We start from the raw sequence: 24478 nt of genomic DNA, 5'->3' as shown, positions 1-24478 counted from the left end.
AGGTAATTCATGTACTGTGAAAAACCCCGGCAGGGAGCGATAGTCTGTGACACGGGTAAATTGCAAGAAATTGCGAGATACCCCGAGTTCAAAAGGGCAGTATGGTGAAGTAACTCCAAGCGAGTGACGACAATGGGGCCCGCCCGGCGATCCTCAAAGGAGAGGATCCTGAGAAACAACGCCCTTTAAGGGGGTCGTGCAAGGGGCCCGGCACCAGATGGTGCCGCATACGTAAACCTTTCTGAGTTAAAATCCTCCGCACTAATTCCTGCAGGCTATGACTTGCAGGATAGCAATAATGGGTGCAGTATCGTGTGCAATCTCCTGGTCAGATATATCTGACTATCTTGACGGAAATATTAAGCAGCGCCATACCGGTCCTGACTGACGCTAAGATTAGCTGCAGGAACCCATTATCAGCGTACGCAACTCACAGTTCCATCTAAAATATGGCAACGTGCAGCACGCAACAGTATGTGACAAACCTCACAGATATTAACAAATATATATATGTGAGGTCTCAGAACCACCCCAGGTACACCTGTATTAGGGCAGATAAAGAAAAGGGATAGATATACACTGACAGGTGAGAGAAAAAGCAGACAGTCAGCACTAGCAAAAGTCACATACAATGCAGAAAAATATATATACATACATAAGCATGACATATAATATACTGCACAATGTCGCTACATTCAACTGCCCAGATTCAGTGTCTGGGAAGGCTATAGCGCTGTGTACACTCACCCAAAATGGCCAGGTACGCAGGGGGACTGGGCTCACTGACATCCTAAGAGTTCTGCAGCACCACAGAGAGAAAATGGCCGCTGGAGACCTCAGAAGAAGCGTGGCCCGCGGAGGAAGCAGCTCAGCGACGCCAGACTGTAGTATTGAAAGGCGCGCTGAGCTGAGGGGAGGAGCCGCTAGACAGGGAAGGCTTCCTCCCCTGGCTAGCAATTAACCCCCCGGGATGCCGGCTCCCGCTGCCGCTATAATCCCTGGTGGGCTGTGGACACGCGGGGTATGCCTCCATGGAGGGGGAGCCCGCCGCCACCGCTAGCGCCTCCGGTCTGTCCCCAGAGACCGGAGGCATAAGGCTGCATATTCACACGTGGATCACCGCAAGCGGTGACCACGCGACTTACCTGTCCCCGTCGATCCGGCAGCAGCCCAGGGATTCCTCCAGAGCCCGGCTAGTACAGACTCTGGGGTCCCGCTGCGATCCCCAGATCTGTACTGGCGTCGCAGCGCCGGCGGGGTGTAGGAGCGGCAGCTCAGACGTCCGTTGGACAGTCTGATGCTGCCGCTCTGAAGAGTAGTAAAAAAATAATAAAACAAAACTCTTTTAAGCTTAGAGGCTGCTAAGCAGCCCCCCTGCAGTAACGGTGACCCGACTCCGGCCGGGCACCAACTTAAACTGAGGTGCCTCTGGCTGGGGGGCGGGGTTATAGGGAGAGTGGACCCAAGTGCATCCTGGTAGCTAAAAGCTTTAACTGCGTGGTGCCCGGATTTGGTTCCCAACCTATACCCAAGGTCAACCCTGTGGACCCCCTATGGACCCTGAAGTAGAAATAACATCCTGCTCAGACAGGCCTGTGGCACAGAACTTACAAGATATAAGCACCGGAGGACTCTCATCCTTATCTGACATAATCAAATGTACAAGCTATGCACATTATGCAAGTCTAAATGCAATGTGACTTACACTATCAGTGACACACCCCACTTTCAGAGGGATAAGGAGAAATACAGTGATAGCAGTACCTGACAGTTTTCTAAAAACATAGGCAGTGTACATACAGCAGCTGGCATACAGTCACATTCAAATGCAAAAAGATGCACAATTGCTACTGCAATATGGACTCAATCAACTAAACCGGCCCCTGGAGGGGAATGGTAGGATATAGAGTACGCTATATGCCAAACCCAAAGGAGAGGTATATAGAGAGACAGACCAAACTTCTGAGACCAACTGCTGCAGCAAAGGACAGACGCTGAACTGTGCGCGTCTCACACATGAGGTGGTCATTTATACCAGACACGGGAATCCGTACCCGGAAGTTGGCATCTGGGGGGCGGAGCGGCCGGGGGAGCGCCTTATCTGTCCTAAGCTGTGATTTTGACGGCCAGGTACGCTGCACTACCAGGTAATAAGACGTTGACTAGTGCGCTCTAGTGCGTCTTACCACCCGTCCCCGGCAACAGACGATATGGTTCCAGCAGCCTTAGTGAGGAATCTCAAAGCGTCTTTCACCCGCAGCGGCCTCTGGCGCGTCTCAACACCAGAGGCTAGGGACTGCTTGCGTATGATTCCCCGAGAGGAATCCTTACCTGACATCTCCGTTTACCCGACCGCAGTCCCGGACCTCAGAGTCTTTAGGCCGCCAGCTAAGCCAAGCTGAGGCCTGCTGAGAACCTCAGGGCTTACAGCAATACTGGTGTTTCGGCGTTGGCGGAGGTAGATGGAGCCGCAGTAGAGCTTCATTACCAGCGCTAATAACCCTAAACTCTGAAGTTTCATAACTTAAGGTAAAACATAAAAGAAAAAAGCTTAGGGCTGCCTAGCAGTCTCACTGTTATAACAGGTGCATTTTGCAGCGCACCAAACAAAAAAACTGAATGCCTGTGGCTGGGGGCGGGCTATATAGGGAGGAGGACCAGTGCATGCTGGGAGCTCCAAAGCTTTTCTGTTTGGTGCAATGGATGCTGTCCAACTATATATCCCAAGGTAATTCCTGTGGACCCCATGGAACCCAAAGAAGAAAACCTCTTACTGCAATCTCCAGGGTGGACTCAATATGGATTGAGATAATCTGTTAGACTGTTGTCTTTGCCTGCCTTGCATTCTAGAACAATTCAGGACATTTTCTCTGCCCATGACATGTTTGTCAACACTTCCTCCATGGTCCAGCTTATTGTGCCACCATGACGGTTTATGAAACAACTGTTCTGTTGTTGAAATTATGCTAAAAACTTTGTGTTTTAGAAGAGGTTAAAATTTCATAATCTTATGCCATACTGTCCTCATTTCCATAATGTCTGCATTGCTCTGTACCACATCTAAAAGTAAATGAGCCCCAACCTCCAATGAACACAACCCATTTCAGTTTTGAGATGGACACTAAATCCTTTAGCCTTGGATATCTCATTCATTATGGACTGCAGTGACTCCATGCAGAAATCTCGTGAATAAATTAATGTGTAAGATTGAGAACTTTTCAAAACCTTCCTGGTGGTTTTGGTAACATGATAAGCTTACAATAGAAGCCAGTGCCTCCCTGCAGATGTGTAACTAGGGCGGGGTGAGCAGGGCACGTGCCATGGGTGCCGTGGCAGACCCAGCAGAGGGGAGGCGCTGCCGGCAGGGCAGCGTATCCGGAAGTAGCCGTTATAGAAGAGACGTCCCTTGGCAATGTAGTTTCCTGCTCTGCGAGTCACATCTCCTCACCTTCAGTCATATTCACATTTCAAAATACAGTCATACAGTAGTTGGGACTAGAACCAGTCACTTCATGCTTTGCAGTCAGACAGCTTACCAATGGAGCCATCTGCTATTACAAGAGAAGACTGTGAATTCTAACTACTTGAAGCTACTTCACATTCTTATTATCTTAAAATACAGTCTTACCTAGGCTTCGAACCTTGCACATCATGCTTTGCAGTCGGTCACCTTGCCAATGGAGCAATCTGCTACTAAACTGAAATCCTGTAAATTCTAACTATATCAAGCTACTTCACATTCTCCTTAATTTAAAATACAGTCATACCTGGGAGTCAAACTGTAATGGAAAGGAATGTCCCCAGAGTGACAAGACACTCCCTCGTTTTTCAGTGGCCACGCCTCTTGTGGCAGGGGGCCACAGTTGGGTGGGCGGGCATTTTTCATCTTGCCCTTGGCGCCAAAGACCTTAGTTATGCCTCTGCTCAGCTGTGTCAAAAAAACATTCTGTAAAAAGCCCATAACTGTTCCAATTCCACGGAGGAGGATAGGAGCTTGGATTCACTGGGGATTCAATGGGGTATCATCAATCCCTGGAAGTGCTTCACTGAAGTACTGACAAGGGGAAGAAAAACGCGTAGTTCTCCTGCTTTGATAATGGGCTTTACCTCTGGTAACCTTCTGAATAATCATATCTACTTTTTTACCAAACAAAAAAATTGCCTTCATATGGAAGGGTGGTTTGAACGATTCTTTCATTGTGGATCTGCTACTACGAACGCAGCCATAAGTCTCTCCAGATGACTATTGCTAAAGCTATACTTTTAGTTCAGAAGGTAGTTGCATCCAATGATAATTCACACAATCTCTCTTGTTGCATCACTTTAATTCTCTTAAGTACTGTCATCTGATTTTCCCTCCACATCCTTATGAAGGTTACCAGTTCATACTCTAAGTGCCCTGGGAACTGAAGCTACAGCCACAACAAACTTAAGTACTGGTCTTAGATTTCCATTTTTCTCTCCATAGGATCATTCTACAAGAATAGTGGTTCTAAAAGAAAGACTGGGTATAGCTGTAACCAATATAGGCAGAAGCCACCTTAGATGTAAATACAGTAACAAAGCACTACACTCACATGCACACACTTGCTTACTTAGCCGAGACACAAGAAAAAGGACACCAGAGGAAGGAGGAGTCATATTATACACCCTCTAGGTGATTATTTATCCTGTCTCTACTCATCTACTCAGTTGACTAAAGATTAATTCATATGTTATGACTGCCATTGAGTTTTACAAGGAAAACCTATCCCATGGCGCGGTCTCCCCCGAGACCACATTCTGTGCACACTTTCCCTCTATTCAATTTACTCTCCATACGTGGGATAATTAAAGTCTTCAGTTGTCGGTCCCTTCCCTCTTTCCCTGGGGACATCCTGTTTCCTCCCAAACAAAAGTTATGGTGGCTGCTTGGAAAGCAATTGGAATAACTCAGCTTTCACATATCACTGGGGATTTCAATTCACCTTCATTTGCAGAGATCCAGGAGAAACACTCTCTCCTCAGATAACTGTTTAATCAATACTTGCAAATTCATCATTTTGTCTCACCTCCAAACTGCCCCCCATCGTTGACTTTCTCTATTGGAATAGACCTGTTTTTATTCTCCTAATAAAAATGTCCTCCCTGCACCGCCTCCTCTATTACGCCTCTCCTTTTATTACCCATACCCTGTCCAATATAATGCTGTTACTTCCTATAATAGCGTATGATCCAACATAACCATACTTCATGCCTTCTATGTTGTTTCATTAGAACCTTATGCATATAATGTTACTCAATTTGTCTTTAACTATTTCGGATGTGGTGTATTGCATGTCTTGTAACCTTTTGTACCATTATCCCCTTTTCTTTTGTACCCTATATTACTTATTACCAGTTATTTATATAGCGCACACATATTCTGCAGCACTTTTACAGAGAGAATATTCGGCCATTCACACCAGTCTCTGTCCCAGTGGAGCTTACAATCTATATTCCCTATCACATGCGCACACACATACACACTAGGGTTAATTTTTGGTTGGGAGCCAATTAACCTACCAGTATATTTTTGGAATGTGGGAGGAAACCGGAGTACCTGGAGGAAACCCACGCAAGCAGTTGGGGCTGTAGTGGGAAACGAACCCATGACCTCAGTGCTGTGAGGCAGTAACGCTAACCATTACACTGTCTGTGCTGCCCTATGTAATGTAGTTTCAATCTACAGTGGTCTTTGTTAGACTAATGAATGGAAATGTTTGATTGGTTGTATGTAGGATTTTACCATGTAAACAACCCTGGAAGTTTTTGAACGGGAAGAAAGTACCTTGTGCATTAGGAGTTGTGTTTACTTTCAGCTTCACTAAGATCCATTTTAACAAAAAAACAAGGATGTTACATTACTGTCCCATACAGTTGGGCAGCTTTCCTATTTCTTTCACTAAATCGTCATCTTCTATATAAATAACTGGTAACAAATAAATAATCAAGGGTTTAGTGCCATTCATGGTCAGCAATAGGTTATAGAGATTTTATTAACATTATATAAAGCTTACCATCTGTAACAAAGCTGTACTCTGCTGGGGCAGTAACCATTTTGTCCTGGGTGCTGATCTCAGCTGGATTAGGTGGTGTGCACTGTGGGGTAACCGGAGCATGGACCTTAATAGCTGGTAGCTGTCCTTTTTCAAGCTGTAGCGTTACCACCTGTAGAAATAATCATTACATAGAAGTCTAGATTATTACTATAAATATCAAGTACTAAATGAACAGGTTATTACTCACTATGGCTTGGGGCTGAGGAAGAATTAAGCCCACTATTGGCATTGTGTATAGAGAACATATAGGAGGAAGTGTATTAAGCCTTCTAAAGATTTTCAAGGAGATTCTACCTATAATTTTATAGAATGTATTATTAAATGCTACTTCAAAGCTGATTGGTTGCTATGGATAACTTCTCCCTCTTAAACCACTAAAGAGTGACCTGCATAGATAGTGATTTCAATTGTTAGTTTTTAGTGATTTGTAAATTGATTTCCTAATCCCTGAATAAATTAGAAGCAAATGGATCTATAAATTGCCAATTTTTGAAACCTCCCAAATAACATCCTGCTACATTACTGCCATCACTGATTTCTGAGTGTTAATCATAGAACAGGCGGAATTTATAAGATCAATTTAGTAAATCGATGTGGAAATCAAAAATTTTATGTCAAGTGCTGGACAGCATGGACTAGTTTCTAGTATAAAAGGATGGTCCTCCTGCTATAGTGATAACATTATAGGCTGTCCCCTTTACCAGAGGCTACTGACTGACTTCATCACTTTCTTATTTACCACATTATTAAATAGAAAATAACATTCTTATTCCATAATAGTGCAAATGTAAAACAAAATCTCTGCTTGTCTTTATCTATAAGTAGTCAAAATGGGGCACAAAGAAATCTTAAAACCAAAGAAATGACAAAATTAAATGAAAATTATGTCAATTTTTGCTGTAATTTGGCAGAATGTGGTATGACATGAACAGAAGTTTTTCTTCAAAACCTCATTGGCTCAGCATGAAGGTTGTGTTGTTGTGATCACTTGCAAAAGAATAATTGTGCAAACTCCGAATTAATCCTTATTAGAGTCAATACATTTATATGTAGTTCAAATGTAGAGAAGACATCCTGGGCCTGATTCAGAGTAGCACATAAAGTGAGCGAAATATCACATCTATGTAACCGCACCGCCCCATCCAGTAATTGGTATGAGAGTTTAACATTCAAAATGTCGACGCTGAAAACAGGGGCAGTCTGAGGTTTTGAACAGTGTTGACTTTACAGCTTCAAACACAAAGGTAACGCATCACATTTGAATGGTAAAGCTGACACTGTTAAAAAGTTTTAAATCACATTCTTAACAGGTCGGCATTACGGGTTCAACCTCGTTCTCAGTTTAAACATTTTGATTGTGGAACTGGTAAATGCATACCGGCCCATCCCCCCCGCAGCACTAACCTGCACCGGTCCTATGCCTGGTGCAGTAGATACGACTAAAGTTGGACAGATCTCTGCATACGTTCACCTCTGATTAGGCTGCAATTCCATCAATACACCCACGGAACACTTCTCCTATGTGTGAGTACCCTGTAGCCGCACAGTAACACCCACCCAGTGGCAAGTGTATATAAGTCTGAGATGCGTACAATGATGAATTGCCCGTAATGGCACTAAGTTGTGTATGCAGGCCCTGGTGCATGCGCAGACTGCTAAAATTTGCAAGAGCCTTATGCAGACAGAATTGCATGCAAATATAAATCAGGCCCTCTACATTCACACAATAAACTATATGTTTTATAGTGTAGGTGCTGAGAGATAGACATTGCCCAGTGGAGCATATTTCCCTGACGCTGCAGGTCAATTACCATTATGTGTTATTCCTTTGTCATAATACCAAAGTCCGATCTCAATTCCCTCTAGCGTATACTGCGAGAAGGCATGTAGTCAACATCCCGGTGTGCGGGATGCTGACGGATGAAATACCGGCACCGAAATCCCGACCGCCGGCATCCTGAAGGTAAGTATCAGGCGTTAGGGGTAGGGTTAGGTTAGGGTGCAGGGTTAGGCAATAGGGGGGGGGGATAGGCTAAGGGTGCAAGGGAGGGAGAGGTTAGGTTTAGGCACTAGGGAGGAGGTTAGGGTTAGGCCTGGGGAAGGAGAGGTAGGGGTAAGGGTTAGTCTTACCTTCTTTCCTTATGGATGTCGGGATTCTGACTGTCGGGATGCCGCTTTCGGTATTCTGACCAGCGGCATCCCAACTGCCAGCATCTCATACCCAACCCCTGTGAGAATTACCTGTCCCTGACACATTAGTAACCACATCAAGACATAACAGCAGGACATGTGCATTTATTAATTACAGGGGACCATAAATATTACTCATGTATTATAATGATATAAAAATGGTTTATTGTAATAATGTATAATTAATTTCCATTTATATTGACTATAGTCAGCAGAGGGAACACATTGACCTAAAATTCAATTTACATTTCAAGTTGAAAACAAAATCTTGAATAGTGAGGCGTATTCTGAAATCCTACCTGCCCAGTGTTTCTCAACATCTCCACAGCCTGTTTATGTGTGGCTCCTTCCAGACGGGTCTCATTAACAGAGAGTACGCGGTCACCTTGGTTAGAAGCAAACAACCGCATTAGTACATTTACCTACATAGCAAATGTCCATGCATATATATTAATGCCACGGAGGTCATGCATTGTTTAATGATTAAGACAACCCGCTGCTTGCAATCAGTTTTCCTTTATACACAGCACATTTTTTCAGTCTGGTGATCTGGAATTTAGCCTATGGAAAATTGGTTTTAGCCTATGTATTATCCATATAAAAACCACATCTAATGAGAGCACACACATTTTAATCCAAAAAATATTTAGATTGCACTTTTAGACATGGACTATTACATCATATAGTTTTGAACTTGCTGCAGTTCACATAGTACATACATCTATTGCATTACATTGACAATATTTGTTTGCAGTTATTCTTAGTAAGATTTTTGATCTGCAACCTTTACCCACATAAAGGGGGGATTCAATGTGCCGCTATTAGCTATTTTTTCGTGAAAACCGCTTATGGTGAGAATTTATCGTTCAATCTCATTAGCTGCGGTTTTCGAATTTTGACATGCAGTTTCCTGAGCAGGTGAAAACTTGGGGAAAATCCTTATTTCAAGGTAAAAATGTTGAGACTTGGTTCAGAACCACTAGGACACCCGCCTTAACTATTATTATTGTTTATTTATATAGCGCCACAAGTGTTCCGCAGTGCCTTACATAGTACATAAACAAATAGATTGATTTATAGTGACTTACAGTACAGTACAATACATTACAGGACACGGATAATATACATTGCTGCATTCACGACCATAACACCCAGATAAGCAACAATGCAAAGCAACCAAGTGTTAGGTGCCCTGGTAGAGAGTAAGAAGTAGATGAAGGTAGAGTAAGGAGAAGCACAAGAGGGTAGAGGGCCCTGCTCATGACTAGGCTAAAATATTTTTTTAAATTAGCTTAATTTGGCCAATAATGACATGTTATTGTAGGGGTGATAAAGTGCAGTAAAATGGTTTAATTGATGTGGGACAGGCATACGGGAGTGCTATATGAACGGGACAGGTGTTATTAAAATTGCAGAAATTAGAGGTGTAATTTGAAGGCTTTTTAAAAGTGTCTTTAAAGGAGACCGATATATAGGCATGTTTATGCACCACCAATTTAAAAAAAATAATAATATTTTGCCAAAAAACACTAGCTTTCTACCATTATTTTGCTCTTTTAGAAATACGCATAATACAGCCATTTGACACAATTTAAGAACTCCAAATACCTTTATTAGGGCCACTAATACACTTCGATATTGTTATCCTATATCTCTTTGCCTTTTTTGGGGGTACAAGCATATTTTCACTGTGCACTTAGACGCGATAAACTAAATTTGCATGCGAACGGAGCGAAAACTAAGCACCCGAAAAATTATCATATAATCGCGGCTAATTGAATTGCACCCATAGTGTATACAACGAATTGTTATTTTGTAGCCGTTACCCTGTTATCTGCATCTACAATTCAATGTGTTTATGTTATGTTGTATACACAGCGTGGCCTTATAATGCAGTGGACATGATCTACCCTGGCACATGTACCACTACTTGTCTTTGGTTCTTTAGGTCAGACAGAAGTAGCACACCTAGAACTGCTGAGCTACAAGACAAGAGTTACAAAAGGAAAGGATGATACGGTCCCTAAACATACCCTTTTGGATTCTGGTGTCAGCCTCAGCAGCTCCTTTTGGTATTACTGCTTTCACATAGATGCCACCATGTTTTACGCTGGTATTCACACCCCCCTAACAAAATATAAACAGTTAGATATTATTAAATGACTACTTCAATTGGATCTGTCATCTTCACATGAATACGTATAGGTGTCCTGAAAACACGTACACTATGTTATCAAAAAAAGCCTGAACACGCTGCTGATATACAGAGGCACCATGAAACCTTCTGGACCCCATTACTTTAAAGGGGCATGGGCAATTAAGGTGGCACGGCCACATACCTGTATTGCATATAAGGCCTCCATAGAGTTATTATGCCTCTACATATTGGGGTTGTGGCCATATCTCCAGGGCTGGCCCAGCCCCCCTCACACACTCTCAGTCCCCCAGTATACAAATAAATAATGTAGCCCATGTTTTAACAAACTGCAAACTCAAAATAAATGGAATCTGTCTCCTGTTTCCATTGTCATGGCATTAGGGATACACTATCAGCAAAGGAGAAAGACAGACAATACTGTAATTAAGATTATACATTTATAAAACAAATGCAGGGTAATATTATGCAACAAATAATAAGGTATTTACAAATGTGAATTGTAGGTGGCAGGCCCAATTAAACTGCAGTAGATTATTATGTAAACAAACTGTAAGCAGCAATTTTATCCATGAAAATAGTGTTTTGGAAAATACTGAAATAGAAAATAAAAGACTTCTCTATAGGCAGGTATGAGAGGAATGTGAGTCACAAAATACTTCTTTACTAATTGACAGATAACAATGAACAAGGAAACAAAACAAAAATAAAGCAGAAACCCAATGGCTGCCTATCAAATACTTAAACCAGTTTCCAGGAGACACAGAACAGGAAAATAGACACATGATAATGTAAAGCATACTTTTTGTTTTAGCACAACTTATTCTTCAGCCCAGATATGTCTAACTGGAAATAACAAACGCAAAGCAAAGCACTGAAGTAGACACTAATATGGAATATCTGGTGTGCATTATACAGTCTCTGGCTCTATGTAATGTCATGACTAATACAAGTGAATATTGCCCTATATAAACAAGTCATATGTTGGAAGCAAACAGATGTTTGTTTCTATCAATACTTCTATGATCATACAATTTTATTTTGGGGGAGATATACTAAGCCTTGAAAAGTGATAAAGTGGAAAGTGAAAAAGTACCAAACATTCAGCTCCTAACTGCCATTTTTCAAACACAGCCTGTAACAGTGAGGAGCTGATTGGTTGGTACTTTATCTCTCTCCGGTTTATCATTTCCAAGGCTTAGTACGTCTCCCCCTTTGCGTAGTCATATGTATATCTCAGAGTAGAGCTTTCAGTTGGGTCCTCTAATTAATTATATCTGAATAAAGATATAGAACATAACTATGATTTGCCTTTGGTTATCTTAGCTCCAGTAGAACATTTCTATTACATGTATTAGCATGCTGTAGTGTAGTTTGCTACAGATTTAATGGTACAATGTAAATTGCTATACCATAAAATGATTATTCCACACACAAAAATAATTCAGTTTGTGGTGGCATTATCCTTTAAATCATGTAAGTATGCATGCAGCACACCAAGCCAGCTGCATGAGACCCTTTCCCCATCTCTTGGCTTTTAGGAGAAGATGGAGCCCAGTGCAGAGGTTAAGGGTGTGTCTTAGAGCTTTGAAATTAGGGAGGAAACTGACCTGCACAAAGGGTGCCATAACAAAAGGTAATCATGTCCGCCTGCATGCACAGCCACGTGCCTGTGGCCTTATCGTTACCAATGGCACTTTGAAGGGTTTGATTGTGCACTTCTCAAAGTGCTTTGTGGATGTTAACAAAGCATTGATATTAGAGATGAGCGGTTCGGTTTTAGGCCGGATCTTCCTGCCAAGTTCGGATTTCAAAATGAGGCAAAACACATCTTTTTTTGCCGCGATGTCCGTGAAAGATGATTTTCTGAGATCCAAAATTGGCGCGAACATCCCAGCCAGAGCTGAAACAATTTGCTCTAATCTAAATTGTACATCAAGAATGTGCCATTTTCAGGTGGTCATCAGGCTAAAAAATAAAAAAGACTGTCCTCCACATCTTTCAAAGAAACCGCTAAATCTTAAAATGTTAATTTACATGCATGAAACACAGACGTACATCCAACCTTCAGTCTTACCTTCATTTTCCACAGCAGCTTTGTTAAAGTAAAGTTTTATTAAATCCCCCACCTTTACAATGTATTCTCTTGGTAATACAAATGCCTAAGGGAAGAGTTGCTGCTTCCAATATAACCACAATTATAATAACATTTAAGGCCTGAAGTTTGCTCAGACTTGTAACATTTAACATCACTCTTTCTCCCATAATCTGAAAGACTGTAAGTATTAAATAATTTCTGAACATGGCATCACAGGGTTTTGCCCTGGCACAGATGAGAAGCTGCCTCAGCCAGCAGTGGAAGCTTGTATAGATCCTGTATATAGAAATGTATGTTGTGAAAGCCGCAGCACACACAAAATCAATGATTGCGATAACTCTATTGTAAATTAACAAAATTATCTGTTCCATGTTCTAATCTCTTACATTGACTCAATGTTACTAGATATTAGCTCTCTCGTCCCCAATGCATGGTAAAACCAGTAACCAAAGAAAAATAATTGCCAAACAAAGTAACTTCCATAGACATCTAAGTATTACACTGCATGCAAGGCAAAAATCAAAGGAGAAAAACGCAAAACCTTGTCAAACAGTACCGTGACACTTATCCCCAAGCTGTCTTCTTTCTTGGCTAGCACAACTGTAAAGACATCTCCAGGTTTCAAGGGTGTTGTTGAAAGCTTTGTGCAGTTAAGCTTTTGTGTTGGGCTCTCCAATGTGGACTCCTTAAAATACATAAAGATATATAAAGAGGAAATATGTTACATTCTTGAGACCAATATTTGTACAGACCACAAATTAAAGAACTAATAAACAAACACACATCTATTTTAACACAACAAATCAGCTGAACACATGGACACGTGTACCTGTGTATGTGTTTCAAAGACATAAACTATTCCCAATAGTAAAATATTACTTTCACACACATATATTCAAGACACTGTAAATTTATGTAAACAACCTTCTTGGCTGTCTGTTGTTCTTGGCTGTTTGAATACGTGGCCTCGTCCATGTCGGAGTCACCTCTGTCAGAATAATCTGTAGAATCAGTCAATCCTGGATATTTCCCCTTTCCTTTACGGTTGTCTGGTTGATGCTTCTTCCTATCACTAGCCTTGGCATTGACAGAAGGAGAGTTTTTGGCTGAGAGAGACAAAGGTGTTGTCTGCTCCTTTGTGAGACTGGTGATGGGGCCATTGATGTGGCTATTAGATAAGCTTGCACTCTCAGTTCGGGAGTCCTGGGAACTCAAGCTTCCTCCTCGTTTACCAGCAGAGATCACAGAGGAACTTTCAGAAACAAGTCTCACATGACCACGGAACCTTCTATGTTCCTCAGAAGATGATTCTGGTTCATTGTCCTTACTAAGAAAAGGTCCCCAAGATTGGCATTTGGATCCATTGAGTTGAAGTTCTACAGAAAAAAATGTGAAAAGACAATTGCAAGTATCAATAACCGATTTATAAATCTCACAAAGCACATCACAAGCCCTTAGTATAAAACCCATGCTAATGTTAAAAATACACTGTATAGTGGCAATACTAATCATGCATAAACATTAATATCTAAATAACACTGATGATTTCACACATCTACAGATGTTTCCCCAAACCTCACATTTAGCCTCAATACACCATGTGGCGCGAGACTAAAGGAGTGAGTGAGCCGCCATGTCCCATGTGACTCAGTTTGCGCCAAGCGTCTTTTTTGCCTGAATATGCAGCGTGCAGGACATCTCTGCTAAAGACCCCTCTATTTTGGATCATAGTGGTAACTATACAAGACTGTGTCTATATATTAATGTGACATCAACCAACCAATTCCAACACTTTAAGAGGCTATACTAGGAACAAGTGTCTCCTACTTTTATTGAATGTCAATTGTCCCATATTCCTATCATATATTGATATTGTTTTTATATTTATTCATGTGCAATGTGTTAATTTTTTTTACAAATATATTAATACTATTCATCATAGTCATTAAATACTTACTGTCTAATTCATTCCATCCTGTATATGCATTTACTTGTTAAGTTTTAGCGCTGTTTATACCATTCTTAAGATTTATCATAGTGAGGGGCCCGTGTGCAGGGGGGCGTTTCTAGAGAGGAGGGGGCCCGTGTGCAGTCTCCGACATGGGCCCCCTCCTCTCCGCCCGGCAGCGCTCTGAGATATGTATGGCCAGCACCGGAGTTATAGACGCTGGGCACTAGAATGTGCCCAGAGTCTATAGTGTATGCACAGGTCACCGGGAAAATGGCCACGGCGCCCATTTTCCCTGTACTGCGCATGCGCAAACGATGGGAAAATGGCCGCCGCGGCCATTTTCCAGACGTTTAACAGCGCAGGACGCCTGCGCCGACGTGGGACTCCGAAGAGGTAAGTATTATTATGGGTGCAGGGTGTGCAGTGTGGGGCCCCCCCTGGACCCAGGGGCCCGTGTTCCCCGCACCCATTATAGATACACCCCTGGACTAGCCTCATCTATTACAGCAGCTTTAGAAACACTACCCTAGGCAGCGACTGATACAGAATCTACTTATTAGTTATTTTTCTTGCACCAGGAAATTACACTGATTATTTGGTATACAACACTTGTATATCTGTATGTGACTGAGTTTGTAAATGAAACACAATGGGTGCAAAAGGCACTTGCCGCAAACAGTTGCACAGGACCTGGGGCGCTGCGAGGGGCTGTTTGGCGTTACTGCAACAATAGTGTGTGAAGACACATCTGTAAATCAAATTAAGACATTATATGACTTTAAGCTATATAATAAAATAACTTGATAGTACATATTCTCTTAAATTATTAATCCTATTTAAAGAAATAAATAAATAATGCTGCAACCTACATAAAAAAATCACTGAAGTAGTAAATTCCCTAGACTAGATCAAAGCTACTATTTCTTATAGTTTGTTATTATGTGGTTACAGCACTTCTGTTATTTGACTTCTGCTATCTACTTTTGAACGATCCCTTTGTAAATAACCATTTCTCTGTGTACAATAATACCTTGCAGGAAACACCTGATCCCACTCTCTGAACCTGAGAGCAGTAAAGTGCTGATTCATGCTGAAGTGTGTTGTAGGTTGTCCATAGCTCTACAGACTTCTATGGGAAAGTTTCTATTAATCACTATTAAAAACAATCAAGTGACTTCATCCACCAGTACTGAGAGCCATTGCATTTGGATTCAGGCTAAAATACCTGTAGAAACTAAGGAAGCAAAGGAAACAGGATTTTAGAGATCAGCAACTCACCTTTCAGTGCCTTTTCCTTTGGTTGAGATACCAGAAGTGTGACTTCTTCATGGGATCTTTGGAGGATATCTAATGCTGCCTGCTGACTGACACCCTCCAGGCTCACACTGTTCACAGATATAAGGCGATCTCCTGCACGCAACAAGAACTGATTATTAGAGTTTTGACATCCCATGAAACTTTCATAAGTACATCTCATCTGACCCACATGTCTGAGGTAGCAAATTAGAAAGTAATTGAAGGTTTACCTTTGGCAAACTTTGAATTCATGGCTGTATCTTTACAAACAAATTGTTTGAGGAGAATTAAATAAAATTAATAAATAAATAAATAAATGAAGATATGACAACTTAGATGTGTGAACTTCATTTTATGTAGAAGGTGTCTAACACAACAATCATCATGCATTAGATGATCCCAGGAGACCTAGCTAATCAAATCCTGTATTGTGATACTAAACGAGTTCCATCAGGAGCCATAACGCCTTGTTGGCCTGTCTGACAAGGAGTGAATAATAGGAACCGCCTTCAGACGGCTGGGTTCCATCTTTTAAGCCTGACATGGTTGCCACAGTGGTCTGGCTTTTGTGGGATTAAATTTTGTTTTTCTCAGCTGGATTGGATATCTGTAGAAGAAGGGCGGCACAGAGCCTCCCCCAAGTCCATGGGTTGTAGCAAGCACCTTAAGGGTTAGTCTACCTGACCTGGATACAAAACAAAGAACCACCATTTGCCTGGCCATAAACAATAATCTCCTTTACTCAATTTCGTATTCCGGAATTAATCTACGGTACTCCAATTGACTGCTAGTGATGGAAGTCCTGCAAATTCTATAACTAGTGACCAGTAAACTTTTCCCTGGTGCCTCTAGGAGACTAGTTGCCCTAACAAGCTCAGGTGAACATAACTCTCTTAATGGACATGTTAGCAAAATTTGTGGTTTCTACAGAATCAACCTAGTGTAATTTAAGAACAGGTTATATGCCACTCATCAAAATACATCAGTACAAATATTAAATTACTGGGACAGAAGGGATGCCAGCCAGCCACAATCTTTATTTTCAATATGTCTTGCACCTGCTCTTGCCACAAGCAGTTTTGCAGGAGCCTCACATCACTAGCCTTTGCCAGGAGAAGCCCTGCTGCTTTCACTAGAACATCATACCACTGCTCCTTTCATATACCCACATCCTCACTTACAGTACATAATTGCACTAGAGAACAGATCACTGCCTCCCACATGACCAGTGTACTCATCATTGCATGCTACACATTGGCCCGGATTTATCAATGAGTGATATTCTTGTTATCTCTCGTTACTAAACTTAAATGGTGCTCCAACCAATCAGCTCCTGTCATTTTGCAAACACATGACAGTTAGGGGCTGATTGATTGAAGCACCACTTAAGATTTGTAAAGAGCGATAACAAGAATATCTGGGCCATTGTTCTATCTCCACACACTGGAAACACTCAAGACAAGCAGGAGCTGAAGATTAATACAATAGGGTCCTCAGACCTTAAAATATAATGTGTAGGTCAAAAGAAGAGGATATCAAATTAATTCACTGCAGAACATGATGGGGTACAAAAAGGGTGTAAGTTACATGCTATTAGCATGTATTTAGTTCTAAAACAAAATGGAAACATTCATTTTTGCTGGGTATATTCTCTGTAAATGGAAAATGTTTCTCTAAAGCTGCATACACACGGTACGATCTGCACAACCAACAATATCGCAGAATGATTTCCCTTGAACTTTCTGTAGTGCAGGACAAACAATATTGGGTGTACACACTGCAAGATATCTAGGATAGATATCTTTCAGTGAAGTCATCCTGCCACATCTCTGAACATGCAAATCGTGATGAAATCGTCCAAGTTGGCCTGCATCTACGGATGACCATAGATATCGATATCGGTCATGAGGGAACGTGCATCGTTGGTTGTTCGTTGCATAAAAACGAATGATATGAAGGATTTAACGTTGAACGATATCATTATCGTTCATATCGTTTATAGATATCGTACCGCGTGTACGCACCATTATTTTGAGCAGATTCCACAAAACTATTATTCTGTGGGTGCGGCAATGAACATTATTTTATGGTCTGGCCTTTTCTTCCACAATTCTGTCCTTAGAAGGTACAAAGGTTAGTAAAAAAAAAAACAACAACATTTTGACTCCTCATATCTTACCAGGTTTCAAGCGCCCATCCAGATCTGCTGGCCCTCCAGGTGTTATCGAGCTAATAAATATGCCAAGGTCTAGCTTTCCTGTTGTCTCTCCACCCATAATCTGGAACCCTACACATTTTAAAAAGTAGGCACAACAATTTGAAAATAGTATTTTGACAATACTTGTCAAACTCACATTCATTACTTAGCATATATTGGCTAGATAAAGTGTGTAAAATGTGCTAGGAGCAATCTGGAAATGTTTTCCTTGCTAAATTTGGTGTAAATTTGGTGTGCACACATACACTGTGGCTTCAGTTATGAGGAAAGAACTCATAGCCAAAATACCCTTTTTAGCAAGCATGGGTTTATACATGCAGCAATGCAGTCAAACTCAGTAAACGCCATGCATTTCCCTAATGTCTAGTACATATCTAGTAACAAATTAACCTGAAACCTGTACTATGTTAATCAGGGCTGGACTAGGGAGGGGTTGGGGGGGGGGGGGGGGTTTGCGACAGGGGCGGTCACACACAGGGCCGATGTGACCCTGAAGAGACCATGTGTCCAGCGGTACCTGTTCCCGGGTTGAGGCACAGCAGCCGCACCGTATGCTGCTGTATGCTTCTCGATGCAGTAGCATAGCTCCTGAGTCCCCTCATCAGCGTCACGTGACGCTGAGGTGGGGGACTCAGGAGCAGCTCTGCCGGGACATCAGGTGAGTCATCTGCGGTGGGAATGGAGCAGTAGGCTCAGTGTGGGGTTTTCTAAGGGGATGAGGAGGTATGCTTCATGTGGCTTCTGGGGGGGGGTGGGGGTGGATTAGGCTTTGTGTGAAGCTTTCTAGGGGGGAGAAGAGGTAGGCTCCATGTGGCTTGGAGGGGGTACCCACAAGCCTTAATCCGGCCCTGATGTTAATGCACCGTATACTTTGTTGGTGTTGTACACAGTGTGGTTATTTAGATAGGGGTTGGACAAGTACTGTGCATATAAAAAGTCTGCATACCCTAAAATTACAGGTTTTTGTTATATAATTCTGAAAACAAAATAAATGTCAGATATTTTCCCCTATAGTACGTTAATGTGACATTGCAACCAGCAAAAGGCAAGTGATTAAAAAAAGGAAACAAATTTTAAGGGGAAAAAATGAAATAGAAAACCTACTATATCCTGGCTGCATAAATGTGCACACCCCTTCATAATGGTGTTGTTGCTGTGTTTAGTGTTAACCAATCACATTCATAGATTTTTAGCATACCATGGAACAACGTGAAAACTATCAGCAGTAAGTGGAGACATGGAGACATTGTGGCAAAAACGGAAATTGCTAAGATCAGAACATGCCAAAGTTAATAAGGGGAAAAGGAGAACAGTCATCAGAGAAGCTTCCAAGTGGCCTACAGCACTTTTAAAGGAATGGCAGGAATCTCTGGCAAAATCTGGCCACTCCATGCATGTGACAACAATCTCACATAATTTACGCCTCTGGTCTAGGTGGGAAAGACAGAAGTCACTTTTCACAAAAAAAGAATATGCATGAGAACCTGAATTTTGCAATAAAATACAATGAGTTATCCCAAACCATATGAGAAATATCTCATGTCTAAAGAAACCAAAGTTGGTCTTAATTATAAAAGCTACTGTAAATTAGGTACAAAGACAACACAGATCTCCTGAAGAACGCCATACATACTGTGACACATGGTGGTAGGGCAGCTTCTCTTTAGCTGGGACAGGGACTTTATTAAGATTGAGAGCTAAACGACTATATCCAAATATCAAGCTAGTCTACCAAGAAACCTGTTGGCCTCAGAAAACTGAAGATAAAGAGGAACATGATAAATGATGCACAGCACACATCCAAGTTAACAAGGAATGGCTTCAAAAGTGAAGATCAAAGTGGTTGGGTACGTGTCCCAGGCGCTAATAATGCCGGCGATCAGAATCCCGGCAGAGTAATCCCGACGGTGGAAATCCTGACGCATGCAGGTAAGTATACTAACCCTTCCCCTAACCCTAAACCACCTTTCCCGCAGCCTAAACCTAATCCCAACTCTAATACCGTCGGGATTGCAACCAGGATTCTGTCCACCGTCATTGTTGGCACCAGGATGGTGACTACATCCCAATCAAAGTCTCTGAATGGCCTAGATAGAGCCCAGACCTAAGTTCCATTGCAATCATGTGGAATTACTTCGAAATCTCCTTACAATTTGATGAACCTTGTAACTGGAGTCAAGTCAGATGATTGACAGTAACAATGTCGGCATTCATAATGTTGACACCACAATGTCAACATTCGAATGTCAACATGGTTTAAAATGTCGACAGTCACCAGGACGACATTTTCAGAAGGTCAACATGTTCACAATGCCAACATCAGAAATATTGCCATATGAACTGTCTACATTCTGAGGTTGCAGTGGGGGGGTTTAGAGAGAATAGGGTAAGGCACTAGGGAGAGTGTTAAAGGCAAGGATTAGGGGGTAGACAACTCGCCAGATCACCGCTGCTGAGACCTCACTGACCAGACAGAACTACTCTGCATGTGACCGCCAGGACCCAAAAGAAGACGCTGGAGCCGCAGCTGCCGCCGGGAGAAGGTAAGACACCACTAGACCACAATGGATGGTTTATCTACAGTTTATCATGTTGACATATCACCCGTGCAGACATGATGCATGCCGTCTTAAATTACGACCAAACATGCCACACCCATTTAAACTAACTGCTATAATACAAGCAAAAGTTGTTTCTACAAAGTATTAGTTTAGGGTTGAGCACAGTTACACAGAGTACAGTAGGTATTTTATTTTCACTTATTTTTCCTGAAAATTGTCTATTTGAATTTCCCTTGCATATTATTAGCTGTACGGTCACATTAAAGGTGAAAATAGTCTGACATGATTTAACTTGATGTCAGGCTTTAGATCACAAAAATCTACAATTTCAGTAAGGGTATGTAGATTTTTTTTTATATCAGTTGTAGATGTTATGAGATTTCATATGCCACAGCCCCGTTACCCACAGTCACACACAGAATATAGGCATTCCGCATTAGCTGCTTATGTGTCATATTTGCATCACTTTGCCAATAAGATGCATTTTAAAGGGAAAAAGTTGCAGGAAAAGATGCTCTGCACTACTGCGTCACACGGCGCTCACGTGTTATGTGTAACGCGACTTGTAGCGCATGAAGGATAGATGTATGTGGACAAATCTACATAGCCAAATTCTGAAACCTTTTAAAACACCATCAATATTCCAATAAGGGATCAACTTCTAAATTATGGAGATAAACCGGACTAAATGCAGCATTCTAGCATTTTTCTTTTCTGTATCAGACCAAACAGCAATAAAACAATTTCACCACACTACGTTTCCCAGTAACTTACCAAGGTCGTATTTGGGATCTTTCTTTATCTTTACCAGAGTGATCTCTCTTTCAGGGGAAGGTACAATCATTTTGTTGTGCAGGATTTCTAGGGAAAGGTGTAGAACATTTTAATAAATACAATGCCATAAATACCTTATGCATTACTAAAAATAGCTGCTGGTGTGGGAGTTAGTCTCTGGTATACTGAGCGCATGTGATCATTTGGAAATAATGTACTGCATAATACCCTCCTTTGGGAGATCCTGGATGGGAAGACCAAACGGCAAGTGCAGGGGGCATAATGACTTATTCTGCCCTGCCCCCCTGCTATGCACTGCCATGATTCTTGGTATAACATATCAGAGGCGAGTCAGTGATGGTTCACAGTGGGTGCGTGTGCCCTGCTCTCCCAGGAGTCTGGTAGAACTCCATGAAGTTTGGGAGTCTCCGCAACATTACGGAAAAGTAGGCACATATGATGTACCTTATGCTGGAAGCTTGATGATGTCACAGAGTTTCTCATTGTGCATGCTCCTGCCATCGGCTGTCAATACTTATTATTACTTCTAAATATTCATAGTCCATAAGATAGTGACCTTCATGTAGACTTATAAAAAGTGAACTAATTAGAACAATACAGCTCTAACACCTGTGTGTTCAGATTTTCTGTGTGCATAAGTGAAGTGCCATATTTATAGGACGCACTTTACTAATTCATCACTGAAGCAAGAGCACTGAAGCTGCCTCCCAGAATAAGGCTGGGGCCACAAGTGTGTTTTAATTCTGTGGAGCTGATGCAGAGTTGAACACACACCTGTGCGTGGAGCATATCTTGTGTGTGTTTGCACTGCGCATGCTCTGAAAATGGGTGCAGGTACGGGCAATGCAAAATCACACTCATTTTAATCTCATCTACATTAGTATTAAGAGTCTTAGGAGTCATTTCTAAGTTGACAAAGATCAGTGAGGGCATGTCGATGTCACTGTGGGCTATGCAGGCTTGGACATAAATTCACCTGTTTGGATGTGGATCATCTGCATCTAGTACAGGGTAAGTGCAAGTTTGCATTGAAGATGATGACAAGTAAAGCGGATGCACACATAGGGGAGAGTGCCATTTCATAATTCATACTTCTCTGTGGGCAGTTTTTCTTTGCACACACTTTTGCGACAACATACGCCCATTTTACTACTAACTCTCTTTGTTTTTCCAGCCATAACTAACATGATATTCTGAATCTCATTTAGGAACAGAAATCACTCAATAGGAAGCACTGTTTCCCTGTCAAACTAAAGCACTGCATAAATAAAAACATTAAAGGAAGCATCATTGCCCACTGAATGGCATGTAGTAATACACTAAATAAAAAATCCTGGGAAAAGGTGGCTTCTAAAACACTTACATGAACCAGTCTATACATTACAGATGAGAGCTTCAGTTTTGACTCGGTTAAGCTCGGATATAAAAACATCATCCTATTGGCTATCTAGCTCTCAGGTGCTTGGGAAAGCCAATAAGTCTGATCCAAACTTGCGATAAGTTGACGAAAAGAATAGAGTCAAAACAGAACCGCTCAATCTATTCTATATATGGGTAACAGACAAAACACACTAAGAACCTAGGTAGCATTTTCAATAAAAAAATAGTCATATTTTAATCTAACCTCCAGATCTTCCATATAGCTCATTTGAGCAATGTCACTAATTGTGTTCTTTATTGACTCTCAAAGACATGAATTAAAAAGAACTGTTTCTCATAAGCAACATGTCAAATAATTTATTCCTAAATACATCTAAATAAAGCAGATCTGACTTTCTTTGCTGTATGTTCCCATTAAAGCAAACTGTAACAAAGCCTGTGTCCCATGCCAGTATTCTCCTTTCCATCAACATGTCACAGTAATGCTCCAAAATAAACAGCATGGGGCATTTTCAATGGCTAAGCATACTCATCATTTAAAAGTATAAAATGTGAGCAACTCCATATGAAACAGATGTTACAATAGCAAATTTGTATTTTCAATTTTACATAACATGGAAAAAGTTAATAGGACATTTGCTATGTACTGTGGAAAGTGATTTACTTTTGCACATTCATTTCCTGCACTTGAGGTACAAAGAAAACAAAAAATAATATTATTGTGTAAAGTACAATACTGTGTTTTCATGTACAGACATATCTTTAAGTAGGTTATTTTTTATATATTTATAATATGCAGAGCCTGACAGTGGGGAAAATAGATAAAACAGGAATATACAAAATATACAAACAGAGTAGGGAGTGCCCTGCTTGTGAGAAAGTTTAATACAGATTAAAGAGTCTCCCACACTGTATCACTGGCACAATACATTATCTGTGCACTATTCCATCTTCAAGTTTAAGTGTGGCTATTGGTAACATTTTCTCAGCTCCATACTGTTGGACACAATTTTGGCATCTAAATTGATACAATATTCCACAGGTTCTCGAACTCGGTCCTCAGGACTCCAAACGGTGCATGTTTTCCAGGTCTCCTCACGGAATCACAAGTGATATAATTAGCTCCACCTGTGGATCTTTTAAAATGTGTCAGCTGGTAGCCAGTCATGCCACAGGCTTGTTGGCAGGTTTTTCTTGATGTTGAGGGGGGCAGCTGATTGTCCTCTGCCTCTAGTTCCTTGTGAAGCCACAGTGGACCCTCTTGCACGAACTTGGAGCTTTGCATGGACCTGAAGGGAGCTAAATGAAGTTCCAGAATAAGACCTTCGTGGAAACAGAGCTGACAAGGAAGAAGAGGAAGAAGGTAGAAAAGTAGACTTACCACCTGTGGCCTGAGAGATCCATTTATCTAACTCAGGACCGAAAAGAATATCCCCGGTGAAAGCCAATGCCTCCACCGCCTTCTTGGACTCAGCGTCAGCCTGCCAGGAGCGGAGCCAAAGAGCTCTGCGAGCAGCAATAGCTGAAGCTGAAATCCAGGAACCCAGTAAACCTACGTCCCTGGAAGCCTCACCCAGATGATGGTGGATTCTCTAATGTGCTCCGCCAAATTAAGAAGCACAGCTCTTGGCATCCCAGAGCGCAAACCTCTTGCCAACTGCTCAGTCCATCGCTCAATAGCTTTATTTACCCAGGCCCCTAACAGGGCCGGGCGAAGAAGAGCCCCCGCTACAGTATATATAGATTTTAGAGTT

At 41.6% G+C, this 24478-nt stretch overlaps 1 protein-coding gene across 1 annotated transcript in view; it reads right to left on the bottom strand.

Moving 5' to 3' along the window:
* Positions 1–24478, bottom strand: part of PTPN13 (protein tyrosine phosphatase non-receptor type 13) — a 383825-nt gene that overhangs the window by 73402 nt on the left and 285945 nt on the right. Inside the window, exons 21-28 of the mRNA XM_088445047.1 lie at positions 21324–21410; positions 17950–18057; positions 15753–15884; positions 13448–13899; positions 13065–13208; positions 10304–10397; positions 8570–8655; positions 6039–6189 (exon numbers count right to left, since the gene is read on the bottom strand). Coding sequence (XP_088301173.1) covers positions 6039–6189; positions 8570–8655; positions 10304–10397; positions 13065–13208; positions 13448–13899; positions 15753–15884; positions 17950–18057; positions 21324–21410 — 1254 coding nt within the window. The remainder of the gene's footprint in view (positions 1–6038; positions 6190–8569; positions 8656–10303; positions 10398–13064; positions 13209–13447; positions 13900–15752; positions 15885–17949; positions 18058–21323; positions 21411–24478) is intronic.

This window comes from Taudactylus pleione, unplaced genomic scaffold (genome assembly GCF_031769625.1).
Source record: "Taudactylus pleione unplaced genomic scaffold, aTauple2 ptg000376l, whole genome shotgun sequence".
In the NCBI taxonomy this organism is placed as follows: Eukaryota; Metazoa; Chordata; class Amphibia; order Anura; family Myobatrachidae; genus Taudactylus; species Taudactylus pleione.
Note: the sequence above shows the minus strand (reverse complement) of the source record. Positions and strands in the feature narration are given on the sequence as shown.